The sequence below is a fragment of the Arabidopsis lyrata genome, assembly GCF_000004255.2.
Source record: "Arabidopsis lyrata subsp. lyrata unplaced genomic scaffold ARALYscaffold_8, whole genome shotgun sequence".
NCBI lineage: Eukaryota > Viridiplantae > Streptophyta > Magnoliopsida > Brassicales > Brassicaceae > Arabidopsis > Arabidopsis lyrata.
This window is the reverse complement of record NW_003302548.1, coordinates 18,385,380-18,407,956: the sequence shown is the minus strand read 5'-3', so window position 1 is coordinate 18,407,956 and position 22,577 is coordinate 18,385,380. Positions and strand designations below refer to the sequence as shown.

Genomic DNA, 22,577 nt, shown 5'->3' with positions numbered 1-22,577 from the left:
TCAGTTAGGCATTAGCATTACATATTATTCTTTTTAAATATCTTTCCCATTAGGTTAAATTTGAATTATCTATTGATTTTTTATTCCATTACATGTAAGTATTATTCAATGTTAAGTGATTTATGTTAATGGTTATTAAAAATAATAAAATTTTGCTATCTATTGATTTGAATTCAACCTCCCTTAATTTAGGTCTAGGGTCTAGGCTATAATCTGTTAATTTCCCGGGAAATAATCAGGCGCGGTAGAGACCACCGTAACAGAAACATAAACTTGTGTCCTGTCTTTTGTTTTGTATGAATGAAAAATTATTAAAAATAAAAAAATAAAATAAGTGGCCAAGTAATATCGGGGGCTGGGTCTTTGCTAGGGTTTAATAGTGCGTTGCAGCTGCCACTCTCTTTCACACATCGCCGCAAAAGCTTTCTTCTTCTTTTTCTTCTTCATTTACACAATTTCTGTTCCCGACAATCACAAAGCCGTGTCTTCTCTCTATCCACGGATTGTTGATTCCTCTGGATTTGGTGAATGGAGGTTGCTACGAGCAGCACCGAATTCAGGATCCAAACGGATCGGGATCCGTCGTCGAACAATAACGGATCTTGCGCTGTTGCTTCGTCTACCGCTTCCGCTGTGTTCAGAAAGATCGAATTTCACCCTGCAAGGAAACCCTTCAATGGTTTCTCTAATGGGCGTTCCGATTTTAAGATCGAGACTTTGAATCCCTGCTCCGGTAACAATCGAGTGTTATCTGCTCCGTCCGTTAAGAAACCCGACGGCTCCGATTTGAAGGAACATGGGTTCGATCCCGAGCTTACTTTCAGCATTACCTTCCGCAAAATCGTGAGTGCTTAGCCTAAAAATGCTTCCTTTTTATCTGTACTTGTCAGAATTCTTATTGGTTTTGTTGATATGTGAACGGTGTTTGTGATTTTGTAGGGTGCGGGTTTGCAGAATCTCGGGAATACATGTTTTCTTAACTCGGTATTGCAATGTTTGACATACACTGAGCCTTTAGCTGCTACTCTTCAAACCGCTGCACATCAGAAATATTGTAAGTTGCTTTAGATGCTTGAAATGTTAAATTTTGTTGATTGTTGATCAGCCAGAGCACTTATGTCTGCTGTTTTTAGATTAATGTGTGGGTGTGGTAGTGTTGTTTGCAATGTCTGATTCAGTGTTCATCTGAATTCGTTTGTGTAGGTCATGTTGCTGGATTCTGTGCTTTATGTGCGATCCAGAAACATGTCAGGACTGCCCGTCAAGCTACTGGCAGAATATTAGCACCAAAGGATTTGGTCTCAAACTTGCGATGTATGCATCTCAGACCTTTCTGGCTTACACTATTGTGTGCCAACTTTGGCTTATTAATCAGACTAATGAGGATTCTCATCTGATTGGGTAGGCATATCCCGAAACTTCAGAAATTGCCGGCAGGAGGATGCACATGAGTACATGATCAATTTGCTTGAATGCATGCACAAGTGTAGTCTGCCCTCTGGTGTACCAAGTGAATCCTCTGATGCTTACAGGAGAAGTTTGGTCCACAATATTTTTGGTGGTAGCCTTAGAAGTCAGGTAAATTTTCTTTGGTTCAGGAAGTCTTACTTACATCCTTGACATGCTCTAATATTTTCCTTTTCAATTCAGGTGAAATGCGAGCAATGTTCCCATTGCTCCAACAAGTTTGATCCATTTCTTGACCTAAGTCTAGACATTTCGAAGGCAGATTCATTGCAGAGAGCACTTTCACGTTTTACTGCTGTTGAGCTCTTAGATGATGGTTCAAAGGTTTACCAATGTGAAAGATGCAAGCAGAAAGTTAAGGCTAGAAAACAGCTAACTGTTTCTAAAGCACCTTATGTTCTTACTATACATCTTAAGCGGTTTGAAGCACACAGATCCGAAAAAATCGACAGGAAAGTCGACTTTGCCTCTGCAATTGACATGAAACCTTTTGTCAGTGGTCCCCATGTAAGTGGGCTTCTTCTTGTTCTCTATATTTCATGGATTTGACCTGTTCTTATAGTTGTTTAGATGATTGTGTTCATGTATTTTTTTAATCTTTAAGCTTCATGGTTCTCTTTATAACAAATTCAATACTTGTGTTGAACAGGAAGGTAATTTGAAGTACACCCTATATGGTGTGTTAGTTCATTATGGTCGAAGCAGCCATTCTGGTCACTATGCATGCTTTGTTCGCACATCAAGTGGCATGTGGTATTCCCTTGACGACAATAGGGTAAGTAGCAGCGTTCTACTTTTCTGGACTGCAAAAACTTTGGTTTGATACTGTAGTTTTTCTTTACATAAGTCTGTGTTGAGGTGGCAAATTGTTAATTTGTTGTTGTAGGTTCTCCAAGTTAGTGAGAAGACTGTCTTCAATCAGAAGGCATATATGCTATTCTATGTCCGTGATAGACGAAATGCGGTCCCTAAGAATTCAGTCCCAGTGGTTAAGAAAGAGACTTCGAAAGAAAGCTTTGCCACAAACAGAGCTTCTTTGATCGTATCTTCTAACATAAAAGATCAAGTGAATGGCTCAACAGTCACCAAAGAATGTGGGTTTGACGCTCTTGTTGCCAATGGTTTAGCACCTTTGAAATCATGTGATCCAAGTGCTCCTGCTGTCTTAACTCAGAAAGATTTAAATGCCAAAGAGACTCAGAACAATCTCATAAGTAGTGTGGAGGCAAAAGAGATCCTTAAGATGGAAAATGGTTCAACACCCGTAAAAACTTGTGATCTAGCTGCTCCTACTGTATTAGTTCAGAAAGACTTAAATACCAAAGAGACCTTGCAAAAGGAAGTGCCACTTCCGCAGGCTAATGGGGAAGGATATTTGGTAAAGGAGGATTCAAAGGCTGCATGCCCAACATTACCAGGGAAGGTGTCACCTCTCTTGGATGGAAGCACAAATGCTCAGATACTTTTAAAATTGCCTGCCTCTGGAGCTAAAGCTGAAAATAGTGTTGAAGAGAAGGATTCTGTTAACAATTTGAACGAGCCTGCTAATTCACTGAAGGTAAGTTTACAATTATACTATCACTTGTGAGCATCTTGTCTTATGGCGCTACTCTAACTTGCATGACGCTATAACATCTTTATTAAAGGGATACTCTAACTTGCATGACGCTACTGGTACAGGTGAAAAACGTGTCAATTGGTAATTCACCTATTGAAGAAGCTGTTCTTATTAATCAAACTATGGGACATCACCCGGAAGAATCGGCCACTTCAATTAAGCCGTTGAAGTCAACTTCCGAGAGGGAGACTCGCACCACACCAAGAAAGATTCGCAAGCGTAAAATGAAAACTCTGAAGGTGGAGTTTAAGTTTTTTAAGCTGGCCCTGGGCTTACGAAAAAAGAATGTACAGAAAAGGGAAAGATTAAGTAGTACCCTAGCTGTCAAGATTATCTCTGAGGAGCTCCTTTCCAAGAAAAGCTCTACAGATCAAGAGCATTCCACTTCACAGATAACTAACGAAGTTGCTTCTGGCTCTGCTTGCTTGCATGGAAAAGATACAAGTATCAGTGCCCAGAGTGATCAAAATGGTGCTGTTGCGTCAGACCAACAGCAACCCGCTGGAAATTCTGACTTGTCTGAAGCAAGCCAAATTGCCAAAAGAAAGAGAGAGTCCTCAATTTTGTTACAGAAAGAAGCTGTGAATATTCTCACACGGGGTGTGCCAGAGACAGTGGGTAAGTTATCTCTTTTCTCAACTTATTACTTTGACCATGTTAATTACTACTGATAATGAACTTCCATTCATTGGCCATTATCAAACACTGGTGATAAAATTTTTGTAACTGGCAGCAATCAAACTTCCATTCCTTAGAGCAAGGGCTTATTACATGTGATTGTTTTATTGTATTGAATCTTGTAACTATTGCAGTTGCCAAATGGGATGAGGAATTTTCAGCTTCTGCGAAGATGGGATCAAAGAGTGTAGGCACGAGCAGCATCGGTTATGTAGCAGATGAGTGGTGAGTGTTGGGTTATTTGCTAAGGGTTTAGTTATATACTGAAATTAGGCAATTAGCTTACACAGAATTGGTATTGGAATATGTGGCAGGGATGAAGAATATGACAGAGGGAAAAAAAAGAAGATAAGGATTAAAGAGGAGAGCTATGGAGGGCCGAACCCGTTCCAGATGCTTGCATCGAAGAGACAAACAGAGACAAAGAAGAAATGGACACAACGCATAACTACTGCAAAGACAGCCTACAGGATATGAATAAGGACCATAATCTATAGATATATGTCATCCACATGTTACTGTATTTGGCGTAAAGTAATGTTAACAGAAGAGGAAAAGATAGGCTATAGACATTAGATATTGTTCGTTTATCTCTTTTCCTCTCAGTTTTGTTCCGTTTGTGATAAACACAGAGACCCTATCCCCTGTTTTTTGAGTGAGATTACTATTTACATTATCTTTCTTGTCTCTTGATTTTCAGGCAATTTTATTGCACGATGTCTGAAAAAGTATCTGAGCACAAAGATTTTGAGGAAAAGACAATAACGTCTGTGTCAGCTCTTAAGATATTCATCTCATATAACTGAAGATCTAAATCATTATATATATAACATGCTATAATAGTATAATACCAATACTGCAGTTATAAACTTATAAGTCCCTAAACCCTAGTAAAACCTCACTCTTCTCATTCTTCCTCGCCGGCAAAATAAAAAAAAAACCAAGATTTAGGAGAGAATGTCTGACTTGGATGATGAAATCACGAGGCTTTTCAAGGTGCGTCGCACGGTGCTTCAGATGCTGAGGGATCGAGGTTATACTATAGAAGAATCTGATTTGAACTTGAAAAGAGAAGAGTTTGTTCAGAGATTTTGTAAACCTATGAACAATATGAACAAAGTGAACAAAGAAGCTCTTTTCGTCGCTGCCAATAAGGGGCCAAATCCAGCCGACAAGGTACGTACATATATGAAGAACATGTCATAAAGTTGTATGTAAGCTTTTGATCCATTGCTGAAACTTGTCTCATCTATGACTCGCTGCAGATTTATGTATTCTACCCGGAAGGCCCTAAGGTGGGAGTCCCAGTGATTAAGAAGGAAGTGGCAATAAAGATGCGAGACGATAAAGTTCCTCGAGGGATCGTAGTTGTTCCAATGCCCATAACTGGTCCAGCTAGAATGGCCATATCAGAGCTTAACAAGATTCTAACTATTGAAGTCTTTGAGGAAGCCGAACTGGTGACCAACATCACTGAGCATAAACTCATCAACAAGTACTATGTACTCGACGATCAAGCCAAGAAGGAATTACTCAAAACATACACAGTTCAAGACACACAGTTGCCTCGCATCCTTGTCTCTGATCCTCTTGCCAGATACTATGGACTCAAGCGAGGACAAATTGTCAAGATCAGACGAAGCGACGTTACTTCTCTGGACTATTATACCTACCGATTTGCTGTTTGATTCGTATCCACTGTTTCTTTTGTTTTGCAATTTACAAACATTGTTTTGAATACTAATAATAGACTCAAATTGGAGGCTTTACAAAACATAAAAGAGGCTTCTTAACAAGTTAAAAAGAAGTCCCTCTTTTCAGACATACCTTTCTTGTTCGAATATACAATGGTGGAACCTGAAACAACTGGTGAGATGATCGTTTGTTACCCCTGCTGCCTGCATGAAGGAGTAAACCACAGTTGGTCCTACGCTGCGGAACCCTCTTCTCACTAGATCTTTGCTTATCACTTCTGCTTTTGGAGTTTTTGCAGGTACTTGTCGCTGGTACCTGAACTTGCTTACAATCGCCTTATTCTTCACAAAACTCCATATATACTTGTCAAATGACCCATATTCTTCTATCACCTGCCAAAAGAGATTGAGCATTCATCAATCTGACTGCAATGAACAGTTGCTTTCGTTTCCCATTATGTGCAACAAGTCTATCTGTCCAGACTTGATCTTCTTTTGATTGAATCTTGAAACAATAATACTTTGAAAACTTCTAGAATATCCAGACTTTTGCAAGGTTTTGAATCAATGAGCTCAAAATTGGGTCTCTTGAGCAACCAACCAAGGGTGGAAGAGAGGTCTACCTTAAGTATCTGACGCGCATTCTCTATGACGCCCCTTAGCTTAAGATCAGACAACAAAGTGCTTGCAGGGCTTCCTGGACCGATTAGCTTCTTCTCATTGATTTTCACAATGGCATTGGGGTCAAAATCAGCAAAAACTTCCCTGCATTCCACACGTTTCATAAGAAAATAGATTGTACTGCTTCAATGAAATGAGTGATTCGTCCATGCAAAAAAGAGTGAACCAGAATCATAGCAAGAACCTGAAGGTCTGCCTCTTGCTCAGTATCATAGGCCATGTGTGTTCGGCCAAAGCACCCGAAAGCACAAGGAGTTCAAACAACCTCCTGAACATACACCACCAAAGAATGATAGTGAGGAATTTTAATCAATCAAAAAGAGTGCAGATATACACAAGTGAGAAAAACTTTGAACCGTACTTGTCATCGTGAACTGGCACACCCCATTCTTCATCATGGAAAACAATATAGCATGGATCTGGCGTTTTCATACAAAAAAACAGTCAATATAGAGATCTTTGAAAGAAAGTCGATGATTGTGTACATCCATCTACACCTGAATGTAGACAAGAGTAAGAAACTGACACCTGAATGTAGACAAGAGTAAGAAACTGACCGGAGTTTGATGTCACCCAAGCACACCTCTTCTTAGTCTCTGAACCACTAGGTGGTGAATCCAAAGCACCTTCAGAGACAACACTTCTTGGCTTGGAAGGGTAAGACTTACTTCTACTTCCAACACTATAGGATCTTATCAACCGACCCGTTGATGCTCGGCTGTGGAACGAGTCCATGGAGGCATCAGATGAAAATGATGCATTCAATGACAGATTAGAATTTAGGTTCTGCTCATGCCGTCGTAGTATAGAAGCCGCATTAAGAGTATGCTTCTGAGAAGAAGAAGAAGACAAAGTTTCTGTTGGTGTAGCATATGATGTTTTCTCATCTGATCCAGTGAGCCCAGATGATGATCTTTCAAGCTTTCTCAGTGACTTTGATACAGCTTTGTGTGTGATGAAAGGATTAGCCTTTTTAGCAGCAGCAGTCCCCATAGTTGACCTGGCCTCTGCTTCAGCCACATTCATGGACTGAACTCTAGGAGAACTAGTCATGGGTTTGACTCAAACAGCTTTCACGAGCCTGTGACCTGATTTCTGACCCTTGGCTCTCTTTTTATAACTTTAATCAACAGAGAAACATCTGAAACAGGCCATACTTTTTCCACACGAACATCATCGCCATCGAGAGGAATCACAAACAGTAGCCAGCTTTCAGTTGCTAGATCTCTAAAACTAAAACTAACTCAGTCAACGAACCAAAACTCTCTTGGAAATCACAGAAACACTCATTCCTCTCGAAGTTTTTGAAGCTCTACAAAGTAAACAGAGCATAAGCATCAATAAAAAAGCTTCCTTTCCAGACAAATTTAGGGTTCTTGTTTTCACAAACAGACAGAAGTAACATAAAAAGCAACGTCAATGATTCAGATTATAAATAAGCTTCCTGGAAACCGACAGAAACAAGCCTGCATTTGTGAATAAACTAGAGAGAAAGAACACATTTGACTTGACAATAAAAAAAAAGAAAGGATTTTTGCACACCTAATTTAGTGGTTTCTCAAATGGCTGACAAAATTCCTGAAAATTCCCATGAGTTTCTTCTTCCCAAGAAAATCAAGAGGAAAGAGAAAGCAAACAAAAAATGCAAGTCATATAATAAATAAACTTAGATTCAGGGCTGCCCAAACTATTTGAGTGCCTAAAGCAAAAAAAATTTGGCCCATTAACAAAAGCTGTTATAAAAAAAAAAAATACAAATTTTAACATGTATGAGATTCGAAACCGTGACCTGTACAACAAAAGACTTCAATCTAACCATTAGACCACAGTAACATTTTAAAAATTGATGCCCCTAAAACTACTTATAATTATTTAATGCCTAAAGCCCTGGCTTTATCCATGGGCCGGCCCTGCTTAGATTTATGGATCAATAATGTTGTCCATGGACAAGATACAGCTAATCTAGTAACCAAACAAAACTCAAAAATAAAATAAAAAAACGGCAAGCAGTGCATTGAAGGATTCAGATAAAACGGCAGGTAGTAGAACTCACTTCTTCTTCTTCACCATGAACTCATTTCCACACACTCAATCTCTCAAATGCTCCTTCAATCTCCACCATGAGCTCGTTTTACCTTTCTTCTTCTCCAATTTTCAAACTTCAGTGGCACGCAAACGCTAAACCTAAACCCAGTCGTCCTATTGTTTCTCTTCCACTCTCTCGTCTTCATGCCAACTGCTATTCGTGGAGATTATCTTGTAACCTTACTCAACATGGTCTCCAGTTGGAGGAAACTGTTGAGGAAGATGAAATCCCTCAAGTTCTCGAATTACCTACAGAGGAGGAGCCAAATTTCGACAAGGAAACGACTGCTTCTCCATCTAAAATGTTGAGGAAGAAAAAAGGAGATGAAGAGAGCTTGGACGATAGATTCAAGCTCAGAAATGGAAAGGAGGTTGCTTTAACTTATTATATCTTCTCTTCTTCGTCACCATTTTGTGGATAACGTTTTCGTTCATAAGATGTTTCTCGGAAACGGAGAAAAGTACTTACTTTTCTAAATTCGAAGAAACTGGTATATAGATTTGCCTGAGCATCAAATTAGTCTCTAGAAAGGATTGTTGTGTTCGTATTTCTGTTTTTAAGTATTGAAGAAGGATACTTTATTTGTAATTTTCAGATTTTTGAAGAGAAGGCATATCTAGTGGGCGTGGAAAGAAAGGGTGATGGAGAATGTTTGTTTAATATAGAGGAGTCCCTTGAGGAACTAGAACAGCTTGCGGATACTGCTGGGCTTGCGGTGGTTGGTTCTACTTATCAAAAGTTAGTAGTTTCTAGTTATCTGTGTATTGCTACTTAAGGATGTGATTGGATTCTTGGTCCCCTGTGATCTAGTAGTTGTTTATTTTGTTTCTGCTGCCATGTTATTTTACGGTAGATGCTAAATACAATGATTGTCCTATGGTATACCACAGGCTTGCGTCCCCAAATCCTAGAACATACATTGGATCAGGAAAGGTCGCAGAGATAAAAAGTGCTATTAATGCATTGGACGTTGAGACCGTGATATTTGACGATGAACTTTCACCTGGGTAACGTTTCTGTGTAACTTTTGTTTTAGTGTAAACATGTGCTCTTGAAGTTTCCTGACACCCAAAGTTATAAGTTTAAACCAGTTTTGTTCCGCGAGCTACTATGTTTATTCTTTCAATAAAGTGTAGCTTGTCTTGGTCATTCAGCTGAATAATATCTACTATAGTAGCCATTGGATTGTTGGAGTATGTAGGAGTTTCATACTCTTGTTTGTTTCAAAACTAGTTGTCAACATGTGAATTGAGTATGTGTTTCATTTTCTTATTATATGTTAAATTTCAGGCAATTGCGTAACCTGGAAAAGGCCTTTGGTGGGGATGTTCGAGTTTGTGACCGCACCGCCCTTATCTTGGACATTTTTAACCAAAGGGCTGCAACTCATGAAGCAGCCTTGCAGGCAAGATAAAGCATACAAATAGAGATGATAGTTGTAAATTTTTTTTAATAATGCTCTTGTCAGAAACCATGTAAAACATTGGCTCAATTTTTAATTGTTTCCAGGTTGCTCTAGCACAAATGGAGTACCAGTTACCACGATTAACTAGAATGTGGACTCACCTTGAGCGTCAATCTGGTGGACAAGTGAAAGGCATGGGAGAAAAACAAATTGAAGTTGATAAGCGAATCTTGCGGACTCAAGTAAGTAAAAAGTATATATAGTTCTGCAGTTCTTAGCCTCTTCTGCTAGTGCTCTCGCTTCATTTGTCAAGAAATAGTGTGTTCACTGTTTGTGATGAATGATTTCTTAAGTTCTGCCTTTGTTTAGATGTTTCTGTATCGGTCCATTAAGATAGAAGCATATTCTGAACGTTTTCATATTGAATTGGGCAGATTGGAGTTCTCAAAAAGGAGTTGGAATCTGTAAGAAAGCACCGAAAGCAGTATAGAAGCCGGCGTGTTGCTATACCAGTACCTGTTGTATCTTTGGTAAGTACTACACCACAGTATCTTAGGCTTGTAGGCATTGACTAACACTTCAATATACATCTAAATGTTTTATACCCATTGTGTTTTAGGTTGGTTACACAAACGCTGGAAAGAGTACACTATTAAACCAATTGACTGGTGCTAATGTTCTCGCTGAAAATCGTTTGTTTGCGACTCTTGATCCAACTACGAGAAGGGTTCAGGTCAGTTTTGTTGGAAGAGTAGGTCGCAGTTTCTTCTTTTTCGAGAGACAGTTGTTTCTTTTATTATATGCTACATAAAGCATACATAAGCTCCTGATAGTCACATTATCTAATGGACGACGTGTTCTATGTGATGTGTTTAACGTATTTGTATTGTGCAACATGTACTGCCATCTTGAAACTTTTCTTTCAACCAAACTATATGTCGATATTGAGCTATTGACATGCGATAGTCTAAAAGTTGTACTTATTGTGGTGTCAAGTTTTGACATGAGATTTTCTTTCCGTGTCCCTTTTGATCAGATGCAAAACGGGAAGGAATTTCTTCTCACGGATACTGTTGGTTTTATCCAAAAGTTACCAACCACCCTGGTAAGGTCCTAGTGGACAAAACTTGACTAGAAGCTTAAACGGATATGTTCTTCATTTGCTTTGTTAATACCCATATTGTAGAAGGCTTTGTGTTAACGTGGTGTGTAACTTAGCTGAAAAGTGTCTTGCAGGTTGCTGCTTTCAGAGCAACACTTGAAGAAATAGCAGAGTCAAGCCTTTTGGTGCATGTTGTTGACATCAGGTTTGGTATCTTCAAATCTTGGTTAATTTGGGTCAATCAGTCATATGTCATAATTTCACCTCCTGATGATATTATGCTTGTAAAATGTTTAGCCACCCACTGGCAGAGCAACAAATAGAAGCTGTGGAAAAGGTTATGTCTGAACTCGACGTTTCATCAATTCCAAAGTTGGTCGTGTGGAATAAGGTAATGTATAGTAGTAGAGACGGATATGATTGTAGTTCTATTCGGTCTCTTGCGGTAGTTGCAAAATAACGTGGGAACAACTATAACCATAATACTCTTTATTTACTCCTTCGTTAGGTTGATAGAGTGGATGATCCTCAAAAGGTCAAGCTGGAAGCAGAGAAGAGTGGGGATACAATTTGTATATCTGCTCTGACTGGAGAAGGACTAGATGACTTCTGCAATGCTGTTCATGAGAAGCTCAAGGTTTGCATTTCATCAAAATGTTTTGATTCTTTTTTGGTTCATGATTGTGGCACATTAGAAATTTAGTCTTATAACTCTGTAACAGGATTCAATGGTTTGGGTTGAAGCCCTTTTGCCTTTTGATAAGGGGGACCTTCTAAGCACCATACACAAGGTTGGAATGGTGAAAGAAACTGTGAGTAGATAGATGACCGACCATCTTACTTTGGTTTCCTTTATTTAGATAACTCATTTGATTCTCATGTCTTGTGTTTGTTGCGTATATAGGAATATACAGAGAATGGGACGCTTATCAGGGCTCATGTTCCACTTCGTTTTGCACAGCTGCTTAAACCTATGAGACACTTGGTCAAAGATACTTCCATAAGCCAAAAAGGGTGAAGCAGAATCATAGCAAGAACCTGAAGGTCTGCCTTTTGATCAGAATCGGACGCTACGTGTGTGTGTTCCGCCAAAGCATCCGAAAGCAAAAGGAGTTGAAACAACCTCCTGAACATATACACCTCAAAGAATGACAGTAAGGAATATTCGTAGATAGAAAGGAATGCAGCTAGACACAAGCAAGATAAGCTTGAACCTTACTTGATAATCTTGAACTGGCACTGCAAATGTCATTTCAACAGTGATAACCCTTTTTGTACAGAGAGCCTCTGGTTAGGAAACATGAGGTGCGATGACTATTTCACTTAACCAAAACGATCGCCTGGCTTGGTACATGATTTACTTAGAAATACCAAACCTAACATATCAACACTTTCAGTGACTCAGGAAACAATCTAATCTCAAACTCAAGAGATTCTCAAAGCTTATAGCAAATCATTCGGTCAAAACTGATTGTACTAAAGGCGAGGGCATGCTAATACATACTGTCAAGTTTCTACTAATACGACAGAAAAATCTATCTTTAACTCAAGTCTCGATTTTGGTGGTGGAATCTTGTCTTCGTTTATATGTTAAGGCAGTGAGAACAGAAAAGCAAATAATAGCAAACAAATGTAAAATCAAAACTTGCGACGTATACAAAATAACAAAACTTCTCACCAGATCGACTTTGCTACCACCCCACCAATACTTAGTGGAGTGATCATCAACAGCTTAACTTAATTAGGTTCCAGTGAAGTAGGTAAGAAAACTCAATGATTTGGGATTCTATTTATCCTTTGTTTAATCCACCACTTAAACCATTGTTAGGATGAGTAATGAAGCCTCTTCATTGTCTATTTCAGCTACAGAACAAATGCTATTTGTTTAGTTGGTTTCTCCATACAAAAGATGAAAAATCTGTTCTCTACTTTGCAAATTGACTTCATCACCCACCAGCTTTCGCAGAAGCTTTCACCATATCCAGACCCCCAGATGATAATCCAAGGAAGTATCTGCTGCTCATACCAAACGGAAATGGCACCTGCAATGGCAGAAGATTATATGAGAAAGAGTTAACAATTCATCAGTTAATGCGGAGAAATGTTTTTTCCCTTCTTTTTCTGAATAGATCAACTATTGAAACGCATAAGCAGTATCAGTATGTACCCCAGTAGACCTCTGCCTTGCCATATCCTTGGTGTGACAGATAAGCCGACTTTTGCACCTTGCCTCATAACTTGAACAGAAACTGCTTGTCCCTGGTTAGACTGAGCTTCAGCGGCAAGCCTTTGTAACAAATTGTCACCACCCTCCACGTTGCCAAATTTCAAAACCTGATCTCCAAGCTGTAATCCATCCTCTGCTGCTGGAGATGACTCGTTTATCTCATCAACCATGGCAAAGGGAATACTAGTAACCACATCCACATCCATGGCACTGGAGGTAACACTGAAGCCAGATGTCTCAATGGAGGCAGATAAAGAATTCACTGCACCTGACAAGCTTGTTTCTTCTGGACCTGCATCATTTCCTACTCATAAGTGTTGTACCCACGTTATGCATATGGTTCCAAACTATAAATGCCTCTGTGAGCATCTAACAGTCATAGCATAAGCAAAGAACCAGAAAATCAAAGTGAACGAGTACCCAAGCTTAGAGCTCTATTCCCAGTCATACCTGAATCTTTTGTGGATGAAGCTCTAGATGTAGGCCTCACTGAATGAAGGATTTGAATGTTCACATTGATCTTTTCCGTTATCTCCCCGTGCTCACTCCTTAACTCTGTGTGGGTGAAGAAACTATTTCAGAGAAATAAACCAACTCAAAGCTGAAAAAGTAGTGCCAAACTTAATAGTTGGTTCACCGTAGAAGCTACACATCCACTCTATGAAAAATGCTAATAATACAAAATCAAGCTTGATTCCTTCCAATCTCATCTCTAGCCCACAAAACTTTGAATAAACCTCAAGCCAAGACAAAAGCCAAACTATATATATCATCAGTATGCTTTTGCTATGTTTCCTAAGGGTTTCTAAAGTTTAAACTAGCCTTGGACTTGTGATCTCGCCCTAACTATGGACTAATTCAGCAAAATACAAAAAGAAAAGAGAAATCACCAGCAAGACGACGCCGCTCAGCTCTCACCACCGGAATGTCAATATCTTCCCGAGGAAATCCCTGCCATAAATAAGCAAAAAGATCAAAACAACCAGATGTCTCAGTAAAGAGTTGAGAAGAGTGGGGACGCAGATACAGTACCTCCGAGTCGATAAGATTGCCGGAGAGACCAGGACCGCCGGGATTGCAGAGACGTTCGACAATAGAGTTCATCTCCGTCTCCATGGCTGCTCTCTTGTCCATTAGAGTCATCGTCTCCGCTTTCAGATTCGCGCCAACCATCTTCTCTTCTCCTCTCGCGTCTCTTCTCCAAGTCCGATCGATTCTTTCGCAGTTCACCGAAATCGCAAATTTCTTTGCCTCTCTCTCACGAAACCGTGATTGTATTTTGGGATTCATTATTAAAAGCCCAATAGACCCATTCTTTAACCGGCGTAAGATCTCAGCCGTCCATTTATTACATCTAACGGCTATTCCCGCTTTGTTTCTACACTTCATATATATTTTACAGACAGTACAAGCAGCTCTAAAGCCATGCAATATTTGTTTATGTCAATCGTAATGCTTCCTATAAATTATAAACAAGCAATGTCTACAAGCTGCTCAATCATCAGTCAGCAGTGAAATCAGGCTCGGGAGGCTTCTGCAGCTTCACCAAATCCCTAATCTTTGTGTTCCGGTTCCTGTGAATGGTGCGAAGCGCATTAGCCGCAAACTTAGTGGCAAGAAATGCAGCCCCGATGGAGTATGAAGGTCCAGCGGTTGAGCTGGGCACAGCCGCGGCCTCGGCTTCGGCCTCTTCCATCTTCTTCCTCTTGCAGTATCTACGCCAGGCAGCCTGGATGAAACAAGCTGCCCAACTCCTCCATTGGTGAGAGTAAAACCTGAATGTGTGCTGCACTTGCCTGCTGTGTAGGCGCCGAAACTGGCTTGCTACAAACTTCAGCTCCTCAGAGGTCAGCGCAAACGCCTCTACTTCTGTCAGAGCTTTCACAGTTCTCGTGGAAGACGGGAGATTTACACCTGATTTTGGATCCAATGCCCATGTCAGAAGCTCTTCCCCGCAGAATTCTCCTTCTTTCAGGAGACTGCGGTTGAAGAAACCGCTCCTGCCCCCATCTGTTGTCACACTCTCGAGGCGACCACGTATTATGAATAGCATCTCGTCTACAGGGTCTCCTTCCCGCACTAAGTAGGTACTCTCTGTGAACAAGCATGGTTTTAGCCGCATACAGATCGCATCCAGCAGCTTGTCGTCCATGCTCTCAAACAATGGAACCTAATAGTATGGTAAAAACGCCATTAATATCAGGCATGTCCAAAAGAAATGGTATCATGAACCAAGCTAGTTTAGTTATGAGCCGACTGTTATCCAATGGGTCTAGATGTTCAAAAGGTTGTGTGATCTATATGAGAAGCTCGAATAAGGAACAGCGTAGAGATCTTACTCTGCGCACTAAAGCCAGACAAAGATGCCGCTTGATGTCTCTCCGGAGATCCTTGGGGAGATTCTGAACGAGATACTCTTCATCTACACCACGTGTCTCCAACCATTTATACTGGTCATAGCGCCTCACACGCTCCCTAAGATCTTGTGGTAACATTCTGTGATGCATCCATTGTTCTGAGTCACGCCTCTTTACTCTCATTTCTTCGAGCCGGATGGTAAGAGATTGGAGATATGTCTGTCCCAAGATTGCAAATGTTGTTATGGTTGAAAGAGCTAACAAGAAAATTTTATTGATCACGAAAGTAGCTAAGGTTGCGCCATAATTACTCACCTGCATGTTTCCGATGAGAAGAGCAAAGAGGATCAACCCAGAAATGGCGAGCGCTATGGAAAATATAATCTCCATTGGGTATGTACTGGTTTCAAGCCCTTGTCCAAGTGTACTGTGGTGCAACAATGAAAAGTACTATATGAATATCTGAAACTCATAGACGCCTAACTTTGAGCAAACATGTGATCATAGGAGCTGAAACTTTTAAGTTTTGTGAGGATTGGCAAGATCAAAGCAAATAGTCTTTTCTTTTACTTTTGACTGATTTGTGATAGAACAAACGGAGTTAACATGGTTACCTCAAGTTCTGAAGGCCCCACCACAAACAGTAACAATATTTTACGATGAAATTTTGAGACGAGACAATTCCAGACGATAAAGCCTGTGTATAAATCCCAAAGTCAAATGGAGGATTATTATCATCGAGGTCAGCTCGGCACTTGGACTGAAGAACAGATTCCTTGGTTCTGTTCCAAACAGCATAGCCGTCCATGTTTTGATTGCCACAGTACAAGAAATCTGTGCTGCAATTCCCTGCATCGTTACAGGCCTTCTGCCAGCAGGCGTCGTTACGTTCCAAGGCTAAAAGGTACCAAAAAGCTCCAACTATCTGCAAGATAAGAAACAGTAGCTCAATCAAAATAGCACTTATCAAGTCATTACTATTATTGAACAGTACATAAACAAAACAAACTCAATAAGCTAATACAATCAGAGTTACTCGTCATAAAAAATGACCATTTGTAATCCCATGAACACCAACTAAGATTAAAGGAAAGATTGCATAGAACATCACAAGTAAGTAGAGACGGCTTAACCAGAAAGCTCAATAAGCTCTTTCAGATGTCTTATGAAACTAAATATTAACACATAAGTTCACAACAATGAAACGGAGATGAAACTATTTCCTGGTTTTGCACTTTTAGTGCCATAGTCACATAACTCATGGTAAAATGGAAAAGCATTGAATTAGAAAGCAATGTATTAAAAAGAAAAAGCTATACACTCACGTGACTTGCAAGCATATATAAGAGCAGATAATAAGCGGCACCAGCCCAAGCCGTTTCCGCAAAGACACCTGCTGTCCTTTTCAATTCTGACGTCAAGGGTAAGACACGTAGGAATCGCGGTATATACTGGACCAAAACAATGAAAAGCAAGGCCTGCTTTGTAGCCAATACATCCGATCCGTTTGAGCTTTGCAAGAATCTCCAAACTACAATCTGCACATACACAAAGTGAATAATGTAAAGCTAAAACTAGCAAGCCCTTGACGGAGATGTTTGATCACCAACTAATGCATCCTATCAACAAATTAAGCAATAATGTTTTCCAACACACAAATTACTGAAATGATCTAAACATATATCAACCAACCTGAGGGGCAGGAAGTATTGAGAGAAAATCAATGATAAACCAACGCTGTAAATATCTCTTTGCTATCTGTGCAGGATCAATCACGAGTTCACCTCGCCCAAAGACCCGTGATGAAGGTGCAATATAAGCAGTTCTGAGCTGGAGAGCCATGTGAGCTAGATAAAACACATCGATAAAAGTCCGCAATGTACTTGCTGTGATAGCCAGTTTTCTGTCAATACCCAGGCACTTGGACTCAGCATTAATCACAGGAAGATAGAAGAAAAAAGGGTCCACAAACACTGAAAGAATACATGAGGCGACGAATAACTTATTGCAATACAAAAGGATTTTGTCCTGAGGATCAAATATCTTCTTTTCAGATACTTTAAGGTCTTCTGGGAACACTGCTCGATAAACACCGAAACCGAGTGAACGGCCTATCGACTTAAGCCCTTTGGAACCCTTTTGGATACCTTTCTTGAAGGATCTAGATGTGTCATTGGCTCCATGAATAGGATGAAGTTGTCCACTGAAATTGGAGGCGTAGTTCTGTTGGAAGGCTACAGATGATGATGGTAACCTAGAGTCCAAATCATCCACCCTATAAAAGGTATGAACAACACAACTTTCAGATTACTATGCTCCAACAAGCAAACAATTAGGAGTAACTCAATAGTTCAAAAAATGACTGCTAATCAGAAACAAGTATTGCCAAATCAATATGTTTCTCGTATTCAAACTTCAGATCTCTCTAACCTCACAAAATTGTCTCGTTTGCCTGCCATGATTGCTGCTAATAAGGAACTCAAGAGCCTTCCACGATCAATTGCTCAAATCGATGAAGAAAGAACACAGCTTTAACAGACTCTAATCATTATAAGCAACCTGCATCAACCCAAAAATAAGACTAAAATATTTAACCTTTGAAAGACCCAAGTAAAAAGAACCAAATAAAGTTGTCAAAATACATGCCAAATGAAGATAGACTTAACTCAACTGGATAAAAAAAGGAAACAAATTGATGAATGATGGACACCGACACATAGTAACTAACTAAGAGAGGTAGAGCTAGAGAACAAACCTTTGATTTCTCGCAGGAGAAATGAATCTCAGAACAAAATTAGAAACAGAACAGAAGTGAATCAAAGTGAACTTGCTGAAGCAAAGAGAAAGAGACAAAGACAGAGGCTTACATGGCTAGACGAATTCAAAGGTCCCGTTGATGAGGATAACCAGAGGAACAACTACGAACATGACAAAGATGAAAGTGGGTATAAAGCGACCAGAGCAGACAAGTGGTATCGACTTTACACGAGAAAAAAAAAAAAGGGCTTTTTAGAAAAGTAGGTAATTTTTCAAAAGATATCTGAGAACTAGGTAGTTTTTTTAAAAAATTGAGGAATAGACACTTTTGGAAGGTTTGTGAGATAGAGAAGTTTGTCTAATAGGGTAAAAAACAAATTAGGTGTTAATTACAATTATATCCTTCTTTGTTGTGAGAAAACATTTTTGAGGTGGGTCCATATTTAGTGATAATGGATCTAATATTATTTTTGTAGCCCATTTAAAATGATTTGATTTATTTGGCCCAAAAAGATTCTAATTTATATTAGTTTGTTGGCCCATTTTTTGTTTACTTTAAATGATTAATGGGTTTAATGTGTATACTTTACAGTTGTACAAATTGTTAAATTAAGTATACTATGTCTGTACACCTTTTCTGAAATAAACACAATATATGTTCATGTTGTAGGTGTACGTAACGTAAATATATGTACACCGTATATGTACATTGTATGCACTATGTAAACCAAATTTGTACACAGCTTTGTTAACAATTGTTGAGTTATACGATATAAGTGTACATATAGTTTGTACACTAAATGGATACCGTGTCTTAACATTTCACACATGTAAACAATATATGTACACTAGCATTTGTATATAACTTGAAGATATGTACACCAATTACAGGTGTACATATACGGTGTACATAATGGGTTTAATGTGTATACTTTACAGGTGTATAAATTGTTAAATTAAGTATACTATGTTTGTACACCTTTTCTGAAATATACATTGATATAGACACAATATATGTTCAAGTTGTAGGTGTACATAACGTAAATGTATGTACACCGTATATGTACACTGTATGCACTGTGTAAACCAAATTTGTACACAGTTTTGTTAACAATTGTTGAGTTATACGATGTAGGTATACACATAGTTTGTACACTAAATGGACATCGTGTCTTAACATTTCACACATGTAAACAATATATGTACACTAGCATTTGTATATAACTTGAAGGTATGTACACCACTTATGTTCTTTGCGTGCATTGGGTACACTAGACTAGTACAATAATATTGTACATCATGTCTTTTTACAGAATTAGTTTAGTAACTCATGAGAACCTGTCACCTAATAAAAATATATAATTTTGAACATAAAATCCTTAATTCATTCCTGCTGTCAAAAAAAAAAAATCATTCCTTATAAAATCAAAACAATCATTTTAACTACATTTATTTTCTAAATCTAAACTCTAACAATTTTTTTATAAAATCTAATCGTCCCTTATAAACACAAATCCTCTCTTATAAACCTAAACCTATATATAATGTATTTATTGTTTAGTTCGTTTATTTTTATTACTTGCAAGATTCTGAACCATAATATATTTTTTACTTCGTTTATTTTTATTACTTACAAAAACCCAAATGGTTTTCTTATCAATAGCTACTATGCCTTGTACATAGTATATGTTGTGTACAGAGGCTTGTACACTATATTACAAACTAAAGTAGTACACCTTGTTTTTAGAAATTCTTGAATTTTTATAAATAAGTATGTATACATGAACAATTAGAAAGCTCATAAACAATTACAAATTATATTGATGAGTGATTTTATTGATGTGTAAATTTCTAAATTTTAAATCCCATAAACAATTAGAAGATAAAAACATTATTGGGTTGGTCTTGGTTTGGCCCAATTAATATCACATCTATATGTCTTTTTGTCTTATTAGGTATATACAACAAAACAACATAAGGGTATTTTAGTCTATTACTAAAAACTGTATTAGAGAAGAAGCTTTATTAGAGAGGAAAGAGAAAAGTACTCATTCTTCCAATATATAAAAAAAAGTAACTAGTTTGCCAATTATTTGTGATAAAAGTGCCTAGTTTACATAATTTCTCAAAAAAAAAATTGACGAGTGAAGATGAAAACGAAGCAAATGACATTGTTACCCTTAATAATATGATAGACAGAAAAGTGTAAATTTTTCTTTGACGCCTCAAAAGTCAAAATGTGGAAAATCCAAGGTCTTTTAAGTAGAAAACGTTTGTATCAACAAAATCACTGAAATGACTTGTAATATAAAGGCTGAGCTCAGTTTTTAAACGATTCATGTCCTGGTTCAAGCCTCATTGCTAATATTTGGCTATAATTTTTTTTTGATGGGCGGAAAGTTTTTTTTTTTGGTACAAGAACATAACAAGTATACAAGCCCTTCTATATATAACAAAATTGACAATCTCAGTTTTCTTACATGCTCAAAGAAGTCCAACATCCTTATCCGATCTCACTATAGCTCTATTCTTGTTTGATATACTTGAGAAAGTTAAAAACATACTTTCACACAAAACATTTATCAAATCTCATAACCATCATATTATACATGGTATTATTATAGTATGATGTTTTTCAAGCGCTAAATTATTATATTTTTTTAATATTTCTAAAATCTCATAACTTATAAATGTATAATCAGATGTTACTCTAAGAGTCTAAGGTACAATTGGGATTATTTTCAAACTATATCGCATTAGGTCCATTAAGGTAACACAGTAAATTTACCACATTGTCATTACCTCCAAAGCGATCGTCGTTATTAAACAGTTCACGGCTTAGCGCCGTCAAAAATTCCGTATAAATTTGCTCCGACAAAAAAAGGGGCTATTACATTTTGGTCTTATGTTTGGTTATTGGGATAATTCTAATCAACCCACTTTGTTTCTTTAAAGCCGGTCAGATTTATGTGAACCAGGTATATTGAATTTACACACTGACTTCGAGACCCCACTTCAATTGACCATTATACCCCTCACCAAACGAGCGAATACCATCTTTGCCCGTTATACTCCATTTAAAAGGGTATAATGCAAAAATTTAATCTTTTTAAAAAATGATTTCACCATCTGCCAGAAAATTGAACGCTGCAAAATCAAGAAACAACAACAATGAGTTTCAAAGACCAAGATTCAAAGCTTACCTGTTGATCTCCGTGTGAAGATTCTCGGTTGTCTTCCCACATATGAAGCAATGTCATGTTCGCTCCTCTCCAGAGCTTGGGCGGGTTTATGGAAGACATCTCCGGTGATGAAGTTATTCATAGAGACCACAATCCCGATAGCTTTTAAAGATTCGTCCAAAGTCTTCTTCAACACGAAGGAGATCTTACGCAGCTTCACCTTATCATCGATTCACGTACATCTACGATGGATCTTGCCGCTTGGATTGGTTTTGCATATCGTCAGAGTTTGCAACGGCTCATCATCGAAGGCTTGGCAGGACAGCGTGTACTACTACATGCGACCATATTCAAGAATAGATACCTGAACTTTCTCAGTTTTAAAGAATAAAGACTCTTTTAGACAAAAAAAAAAAAAAAAAAGAATAAAGACTCTTTGTCTGTCTAGGTGTCTTCCCATGTCACCTTAGATAAGTTGTATGTTCTTGAATTACTAGGAGTAAATTTTGTACAAACATCGATGAAATATTTAATAACTGCCCAAGCTTAAAAAACCTAACCATATATAGAACGTTTGGAGATCACACAGTGGCGGAGTCAGGATTTTTGTTTACCTGAATCATTTATATTTAGTTATTTTTAGTTAGTTATAATATTGAAAAATAAATTTAAAGTATTGATAAAAAATTTAAATTTTCAATTGTTAGCTAAATTTTATAATGATTACTAGATGATTGTCTAAAATCTCTATAATGACCCCCATAGATAATGATCCATGCTTCTGACCCTGCATGTTCATTTCTCATTTAACTTTAATTCTGTTTTTCATCTTTATTTCTTTTTTGTTTAAAATAACTAAAACTTTCTAACCTCTTCTTACATATTTATTTTTTTCTTCTCTTTTAGACATATCCTATTTTAACTTTTTTGCTACCTTGTTTAAAAAATATTCCGTAACATATATTTTTGAAAAAGTCTAGATAAACACAATATGCTATACATTTTGATAAGAAAAAATTGAGAACAAAAAGTACTTAATACGATTAAAAATATATTTTATTTGGAAAATGAAACATTTTAAAAATATTTAATATTTTACAATTGAAAATTTAAATTTTTTATCAATGCACTAGCTCCGCCACTTACGAATCCTACCTTTTCTAAGCTATTAATGGGTTTCCTGCTCTTCAGTTTCTGTTCGTAGTGTTCTAAGGGGGTTTAATTGTGAAAGAGAATATACCCTCCATGTTCCTACCCTAGAAGAGCTGATAATCAAGATGCCTTAAGACAGTGACTACTCAGACAACGTTGCCATCGTTTTGG

At 38.0% G+C, this 22,577-nt stretch overlaps 6 protein-coding genes across 8 annotated transcripts; 3 read left to right on the top strand and 3 right to left on the bottom strand.

The window, feature by feature from the left end:
• The first annotated feature begins 351 nt into the window (after window positions 1-351).
• LOC9302317 (ubiquitin carboxyl-terminal hydrolase 23) lies at window positions 352-4,441 on the top strand. The gene is made up of 10 exons (XM_021028663.1): window positions 352-843; window positions 940-1,054; window positions 1,204-1,314; window positions 1,406-1,578; window positions 1,651-1,974; window positions 2,117-2,242; window positions 2,354-3,025; window positions 3,148-3,703; window positions 3,898-3,988; window positions 4,078-4,441. Exons 1-10 carry the CDS (start codon window positions 529-531, stop codon window positions 4,238-4,240), a joined length of 2,646 nt encoding a protein of 881 aa, XP_020884322.1. The 5' UTR covers window positions 352-528; the 3' UTR covers window positions 4,241-4,441.
• A 96-nt stretch (window positions 4,442-4,537) lies between these two features.
• Window positions 4,538-5,585, top strand: LOC9300619 (DNA-directed RNA polymerase subunit 5-like protein 1). The gene is made up of 2 exons (XM_002866196.2): window positions 4,538-4,939; window positions 5,029-5,585. The coding sequence occupies exons 1-2, from the start codon at window positions 4,721-4,723 to the stop codon at window positions 5,449-5,451; spliced, it is 642 nt and encodes a 213-aa protein (XP_002866242.1). The 5' UTR covers window positions 4,538-4,720; the 3' UTR covers window positions 5,452-5,585.
• Window positions 5,490-7,788, bottom strand: LOC9302316 (probable GMP synthase [glutamine-hydrolyzing]). Of its 2 annotated transcripts, XM_021028672.1 has the most exons (6): window positions 7,681-7,788; window positions 6,696-7,450; window positions 6,500-6,557; window positions 6,323-6,406; window positions 6,081-6,222; window positions 5,490-5,850 (listed from the first exon to the last, which is right to left on the bottom strand). In XM_021028672.1, exons 2-6 carry the CDS (start codon window positions 7,189-7,191, stop codon window positions 5,581-5,583), a joined length of 1,050 nt encoding a protein of 349 aa, XP_020884331.1. In that variant the 5' UTR covers window positions 7,192-7,450; window positions 7,681-7,788; the 3' UTR covers window positions 5,490-5,580. The 2 variants fall into 2 exon arrangements, with proteins under 2 accessions (XP_020884331.1, XP_002864542.1); XM_002864496.2 differs by lacking the exon at window positions 7,681-7,788 and having other exon boundaries at window positions 6,696-7,671.
• A 380-nt stretch (window positions 7,789-8,168) lies between these two features.
• Window positions 8,169-12,121, top strand: LOC9300618 (GTPase HflX). Its single transcript, XM_002866195.2, has 13 exons — window positions 8,169-8,594; window positions 8,820-8,962; window positions 9,115-9,231; window positions 9,515-9,629; window positions 9,734-9,871; window positions 10,064-10,159; window positions 10,249-10,362; window positions 10,666-10,734; window positions 10,866-10,936; window positions 11,029-11,122; window positions 11,240-11,368; window positions 11,454-11,543; window positions 11,636-12,121. Exons 1-13 carry the CDS (start codon window positions 8,259-8,261, stop codon window positions 11,747-11,749), a joined length of 1,626 nt encoding a protein of 541 aa, XP_002866241.1. The 5' UTR covers window positions 8,169-8,258; the 3' UTR covers window positions 11,750-12,121.
• Window positions 12,122-12,488: 367 nt separating this feature from the next.
• On the bottom strand, window positions 12,489-14,367 carry LOC9300617 (26S proteasome non-ATPase regulatory subunit 9). Its single transcript, XM_021025618.1, has 5 exons — window positions 13,991-14,367; window positions 13,849-13,909; window positions 13,409-13,513; window positions 12,899-13,250; window positions 12,489-12,773 (listed from the first exon to the last, which is right to left on the bottom strand). The coding sequence occupies exons 1-5, from the start codon at window positions 14,345-14,347 to the stop codon at window positions 12,752-12,754; spliced, it is 897 nt and encodes a 298-aa protein (XP_020881277.1). The 5' UTR covers window positions 14,348-14,367; the 3' UTR covers window positions 12,489-12,751.
• Window positions 14,274-18,294, bottom strand: LOC9302315 (probable cyclic nucleotide-gated ion channel 5). 2 transcript variants are annotated; one of them, XM_021025601.1, is made up of 8 exons: window positions 18,183-18,294; window positions 17,746-17,874; window positions 17,008-17,590; window positions 16,641-16,853; window positions 15,930-16,240; window positions 15,631-15,742; window positions 15,298-15,534; window positions 14,274-15,128 (listed from the first exon to the last, which is right to left on the bottom strand). In XM_021025601.1, the coding sequence occupies exons 2-8, from the start codon at window positions 17,772-17,774 to the stop codon at window positions 14,460-14,462; spliced, it is 2,154 nt and encodes a 717-aa protein (XP_020881260.1). In that variant the 5' UTR covers window positions 17,775-17,874; window positions 18,183-18,294; the 3' UTR covers window positions 14,274-14,459. The 2 variants fall into 2 exon arrangements, with proteins under 2 accessions (XP_020881260.1, XP_020881266.1); XM_021025607.1 differs by lacking the exon at window positions 18,183-18,294 and adding an exon at window positions 18,071-18,176.
• Window positions 18,295-22,577: the final 4,283 nt, after the last annotated feature.